The 6,333-nt window shown below is 38.6% G+C and overlaps 1 protein-coding gene across 1 annotated transcript; it reads left to right on the top strand.

Annotated features, from left to right (window-relative positions):
- The first annotated feature begins 354 nt into the window (after positions 1–354).
- Positions 355–5,288, top strand: Fcer1a (Fc epsilon receptor Ia). The gene is made up of 5 exons (XM_050143018.1): positions 355–418; positions 820–840; positions 2,019–2,273; positions 3,823–4,080; positions 4,947–5,288. The coding sequence occupies exons 1-5, from the start codon at positions 364–366 to the stop codon at positions 5,096–5,098; spliced, it is 741 nt and encodes a 246-aa protein (XP_049998975.1). The 5' UTR covers positions 355–363; the 3' UTR covers positions 5,099–5,288.
- Positions 5,289–6,333: the final 1,045 nt, after the last annotated feature.

Genomic DNA, 6,333 nt, shown 5'->3' with positions numbered 1-6,333 from the left:
GGGATTCAATTAGTACTTACTTTATTCTGCAGTCCCCTATACCCCATGCTTCTAAGATGCAAACCAAATACTTGTGCATTGAATGGCACCTTAAGGAGCCTGTGGCTCTGCTGAGACCCACGGTCCTCAGCCACCAGATTCTAGGTGTGCAGCTGAAGGTGCAATGGGAGCAAATGGGTGACTTTAAAATTGCCCAATTTGGCACAACACTGTTATTATCTCTGGAAAAAGCCAAGCCCAGGCGAAGCTGATGAGTGAACCAGATATGGTGCAGAAAACATTTCCTTCTCCTTTTTGGTTTCAAGCCTATTTTTAAAACCATACAGCTCCCCGGCACAGTTAGCACCTGAAGGCACAAAAGCAATGGCTACTGGCACTGAAGGATCTGCCCAGCTGTGGTTAACAGGGCTGTTTTTCTGTAAGTATGAATTTACATTAATTCCCACCCCAAGGGGCCAAAATGCATCTAGAGAGCATCAGAGTTGGGAACGTTTGGTTTGGTTTGGTTTTGGTGACTTTGCAGCACATATGCAAACCATGGGGGCATTTCTGGGCACTGTGTAGTAGAGAGGAGCAAAGGTAACTGGGCTGAGCATCACCTCACTGGGAAACCAGGCTAATGCTTGGGTCTTTTCAGTCCTCTGCATATATTATAATACAGATAACAATGGAGGAGGATAGAGGAAAGAATGCCCTTCCTTCTCCCCACTGATCATTAAAACTTTGTGAATGTGAGTCTCATTCCCACACCCATCCCAGTCTTCTTGCATCCTGAAAAATTGGAGGTAGATGCTAACTTACCCTTTATTAATTTTGCAGCTCTGGCCATCACACTAACGGGTGAGTTCCTTGTCCTTGTTCCCTTGGTGTATCTGGACATTGCTCTCTTCTGCTGTTTGTCTGTATCCATCGTGTTTTCTTATAGCTCTAAATTTTCTTCTTCCCAGAAAGTCTGCTTTCCAGATCTCCCTCTTCCCTGTCATTTATTCCTTGCCCCAGAGTTTCCCATATACCATTTTCCCCTCTCAAGCCACCTCCTCTTCTGCTTAAGTCAAGAGTCATGTCTGTTCTGACATTAGTCTCTCTTCTAGGCCTTTCACATGCACTCATCCAACTTTCATATTACTATCATTATTGATTTTTATAATTGAGAATCCTGTAGCTCAGATTACAACATCACTTACTGGGGCTTGCACAACCGATAAAAACTGGGTGCTATCGTAAGTCCCTCAGGTCTGATTATAATGTTCCTTGACTATATCACCCTTTGTCATCACCACGAGAAGTTTTTTTAGCTTCTGTTTAAATTTTTGCCACATCTCCTTGCTCCTGGAAGCCATCCAAGTTGACACCCTCTTGGTGCTTTTCATGAGCCTTGAAAATTACAAACACTTCTCACTGTATATATTCACAATTAAATAGATTAAAATTTAGAACTCATCTTTTACAAGCCTATTTTATATTTTAATTTTAATTAATGCAATTTACTTACCTTGTGTACTAAAGTATACCAATACTTGGTATAGACTGAAATGATTGACAGCTGCTCCTGATATGTTTTAATGAAACTGAGGCTTTAATATTTATTATCCTTTATTTTTACATTCTGTCATTCAATAATTATTTAGTAAACACTAACTATATATCAACCATTATGATAAGCAATGATTGGGAGAGGCAAGCATAATCTCTACCTAAAAAGCCTGCAATTTACATTTATGAATACCGATTTTGAAGTTCAGAGAATTAGAGTAGGTTATGACATCAAATAATAAAATACTTCACTTGTTTCCAAACTTCTGTGTTTGAACCCTTACTTATGCCTGGACTGGCTGCTTTCTGAGACCACATCACTGTTTACTTCATCCTTTATCGCCTTTCCTAGATGACACCAAGACTAAGCCTTGTTACCAATAAGATAGACCATTGCTTGACTGTTGACATGTTTATACTTTTGAGACTGACTAATTTTCAACAACTTCAAATTTCTTTATCTTCATAATTTTACTTTCTTTAAGCCACTCAGAAATCTGTTGTGTCCTTGACCCCACCATGGATTAGAATATTTACAGGAGATAACGTGACTCTTACATGCAATGCAAACAGTTCCCTTCAAGACAACAATACTAAATGGTTCCACAATGGTACCATTTCTAAAGTTACAACTTCACATTGGGACATCGTGAGTGCCACCATTCAAGACAGTGGAAAATACATATGCCAGAACCAAGGACTTTACAAGAGTAAACCCGTGTACTTGGAAGTGACGAGAGGTATGTTCTAGAAATATGAGAATACTGTCTGTCTTTCACGTGAAGAAGGAGCCACAAGAACTGTCTGCAGCCTTCCTAACCCTGCAGCCCTTTAATATAGTTCCTCGTGTTGTTGTAAATTCTAGCCATAAAATGTTGCTACTGTTATGAATAATAATATAGGTATCTGTGTTTCCAATGGTCTTGGGCAGTCATTGTGAAAGGGTCATCTGACCCCCAGAGGGGTCATGACCCACAGGTTAAGAACCACTGCACTAGAAGCTGGTAGGAATGTAGGTTATTCCAAGAGATTTGAAGCTTCTCCCTCAAGACATCTCGGTGACTTTTCTTCTGCACCACTCCTTACATCCTCTCTTTTAATGGTCTATTCAGTCATCAATATTATTCCTCTGATCTGATTTTTTTCTATGTTACCTAGATGTAGACATGTATTCTGTGATCAAATGGTGTGATAGGCATATGAACACTGCAAAAAGCTGTGTATATATACTTGGATCATAATATTTGAGTAACAATTTGCTCTGAACAATCTGAGGGTCATGAAAGATATCTCTACATGTTCCTCATGTCCTTTACTGTTACTAAAAATAATTCTATTGTTTATTTTGATACAATGAATATTGTTTATTTATTACTTTAACTGCCAAAATTTAATACAACATATCTAGCTATCAGTACATGTTTAATGAGAAAACTGTCTTTCAAATGCAAAAGTTACACATTACGTTTTTCTTGAGTAGAAAAATGTTTTAACATCTGTAAACCCATTCTAAATACAAACTAAACCATGCAGAATAGTCATTTACTTCCTGGTACTAGACTTTAGAGAAGTCCTCAAAGCATTTTTCTTAAATACAATGTGCTTGCACAAATTAGATATGTTCTCACCCAAAACTCTCCATTTATGAATGTTTTACAATTCTTAAAAATGATTGTAGCCATAGAATACAGTTCTTTGAACTTGCTGAGTCATTATAGACAAATAATCACTGACTATCTACAAACTCCTAAACACTGACACAGTCCTATATCTTCATACTCAGATCTATATAGGGAAGAAGATGGTAAATAAAAACTAAACAAATAGTTAAGATTTATATTTGTCTTTTAAGGAAGTATTTAGGCCAACTATAATTAACAACAGAACTGAAAAGCCTCTGTGAAGAAAGAGTGGACCAAAAATAATTCTCATAAGTTCAAATATTTTTGGAGGAGTATTCTGTGTGCTCCCTCTTAACTAGATCCATCTAGAAGAATCTGAAGGGAATTCTGGTCTTTGGGATTTCCACAGTGGGCTCAGCAGTAGATTGTAAGACATTTTATGGCTTCTGACTGACTTTTCTGAGGGAAAGGGGATTCATTGGCATAGATTTCAAGTTATAAACACTATTTTGTCTTTATTCTTTAGTTGATAATATGAAACAAGAAATGGGTTAATTGATCCCTCCCATCTCTCTGTGGCTCTATCTGCTCCTCTCTCCCTGCCTTCCCCCCTCAGGACACTTATCCATTGTTAAGTAAATAACAGTAATGTATGACTGCTCTTCAGATTGGCTGCTCCTTCAGACCTCTGCTGAGATGGTAATAGACAATGAGTCCTTTGACATCCGATGCCATGGCTGGAGGAACGGGACTGTCCAGAAGGTGATCTACTATAGGAATGACCATGCTTTCAAGTACAGTTATGAGAACCCCAAAATCACCATTAGAAATGCCAACCTTAACGACAGTGGCACCTATCACTGCACGGGCTATCTTAAGCGGCTGAACTACACATCCGAGAAATTCAAAATCACCGTAATAAGATGTAAGTTGATAAAGAACAAGATAATACATAGTAGAGAAAGAGAAAGTGGACGTACAAGCCCAGTGTTTAAAGTTAGTACGTCTGTAATTGTCTGAAACGGCCAATAGAGATCCAGGACCTATCTTCACAGCAGAGGCCTCATTTGCTAAGTGTTGATGGTAACACTATGCCCAAAATAATGAGATAGTTTTGTCAAATGGATTTAAAAACTGTAAAGGACTGTCCAGACATAAAATAATATAATTAGCATTTAAAAATTATCAATTGCTTCTACGAAGAGTGTTTGTATGTATCAAATTGGAAGTGGTTTGGGAAGTTTAAGTCAGCAAGCGTACAAAAAGTTTGGCGAGTCCGTTTTGGCTGAGGATGGTGTGGAAGGAAATCAACCCTGCTGCAAGCTGTGTGTGCAGGTCCTGCAGGAGGCGAGTGAACCCGCTGAGGCCAGGCAGGTGGGGCCTCTATGGCTCATAAGAAACGCCATTCTTCCAAAACGTCATGCAAGAGGGAAACTTTGAAATGCTTACCTTTGAAGGAGGAAAAATTTTGCTTTATCTTGGCATGCGCATAGCTATCTATAAAAAAAAAAAAAGCAAGTTGGCCAAACTTAGAATTGTGCTCTGATGTTTAATTATCCTTGGCTCCATGCTGATTTCTTTTGTACTTCCAAATCATCAGCTCATGGCATCATGTTTTCATGACTTTCAGTGACTAGAACAGATAGACGGGGGTTACTGGGAAACATTTATTCCATCAGACTAAGGGTGGAAAATCATGTTTGTGTCCCTCTTAAGGAAGCTGGATCTCGGACCCCCCCTTTCAGTTTCTAATCTGAATTGTGTAATTGTTGTATCTATGTTCCATTCTAGTTTACAAAAACAAGCATCATTGGCTACAGTTTATTATCCAGTTGCTGGTGGTGATTCTGTTTGCTGTGGACACGGGGTTATTGTTTTCAACTCAGGAACAGTTCAAACTAGCCTTGAAGATTCAGAAGGCAAGAAAACGCAACAAACCTTAAAGCTTAATGCCTAACCTAGGCACATAAAGGAACTGATGTCATTGCTGGCATTCTTAACAGCGATTTTCCATAGCTTCTCAACTGTCAAAGGTCATTCGCAGTATCCATGGAAAAGTCTGTGCCCCAGGATTTGCATAAATGCTTCATTAAACTGTCTGCAGCTGGTTCAGTGACATGTAATAGCAAATGTTCAATAAACACCGGTTTAATAATTTAAAGAATGAGTTGATTCCCTTATTTGTATTTGTAAAAGGGAAGCACAGTTTGAATAAAGCAAGTGTGGAGTCGTGTGGCGTGGTAACCTTAGAGATTCTGAACCTCTTCAATTGTTTGCTTACTTCTAGAAGAAAGACCCATGAGGGCACAAATTTATAATAACCTTTCCTGGTCATTGTAAGAAGGAGGTAGCTAGAAGACATGGTAGGACACTGGTGAGGTTGGCAATGTTTCATACTCTGCTTTCCACTGCTAAGAGATTTTTTTTTCTTGATAAAAATTGAGATGACCCCAAAGCGTGGGAAGTTCACACCAGGATTCATATGTAATCAATTTAGCCTTGTCGGGTAAACCAATCTTATAGTTGCAACTTGTATCATATCCCCATAGAGGAGCAAGGCAATGGCTTTTGAGAAATTCAATAAATGATAATCATGGCTTATTGTCCAGGACAGAGGTTCTCAACCTGTGGATCATGACCTCTTTGGGTCAATTTGTAGCAATGAAAATATATCCTGCATATCAGATACTTGCACTATGATCTACAACATAGCAAAATTACAGTTATTAAAAAGCAATGAAAATAATTTTATGGTTGGGGTCATTGCAACAGGAGGAAGTGTATTAAAGGGTTGCAGCATTAGGAAGGCTGAGAATCACTGGTGTAGTTCTCCTAATAAGTTCTTGGGTAAAGGGAATAGGTTTGTGTTTATCTCTTTCATTTTGTTACCAAACCATTTAGTGAAGTCCTGGGTCTGTCTCAGAGTGTGAACTGGGTTAAGTTTCTTCCCTGCAGAGATATCCATTATTAGTCACACAGTATAAGACATGGATCAAACTCTTTATTCTTTTACTTTCTAGGTTTATGACTTGAGAAAACCTGCTTGTATATTTATGAGTCAGGCTTTTCATTTCAATAAGAATGAGGATAGGCAACATGTCTAACTGAGTTCCTGCCTATGCTCATGCAGAAAATGAGTTCAGGCTTAAGAAAAACTCTAAGTGACAGGGTCCATGCT

The sequence above is a fragment of the Alexandromys fortis genome, unplaced genomic scaffold (assembly GCF_014885135.2).
Source record: "Alexandromys fortis isolate MF-2015 unplaced genomic scaffold, M_Fortis_MF-2015_v1.1 scaffold_51, whole genome shotgun sequence".
Classification (NCBI taxonomy): Eukaryota; Metazoa; Chordata; class Mammalia; order Rodentia; family Cricetidae; genus Alexandromys; species Alexandromys fortis.
Note: the sequence above shows the minus strand (reverse complement) of the source record. Positions and strands in the feature narration are given on the sequence as shown.

What these genes read in the sequence shown, in the direction of transcription:
- Fcer1a (XM_050143018.1), top strand. Translation starts at nt 364, where the DNA reads ATGGCTACTGGCACTGAAGGATCTGCCCAGCTGTGGTTAACAGGGCTG. An exon ending in GTTAACAGGGCTGTTTTTCT is followed by an intron (nt 419 to 819) that starts GTAAGTATGAAT and finishes TTAATTTTGCAG; the next exon opens with CTCTGGCCATCACACTAACG. An exon ending in TCTGGCCATCACACTAACGG is followed by an intron (nt 841 to 2,018) that starts GTGAGTTCCTTG and finishes ACTTTCTTTAAG; the next exon opens with CCACTCAGAAATCTGTTGTG.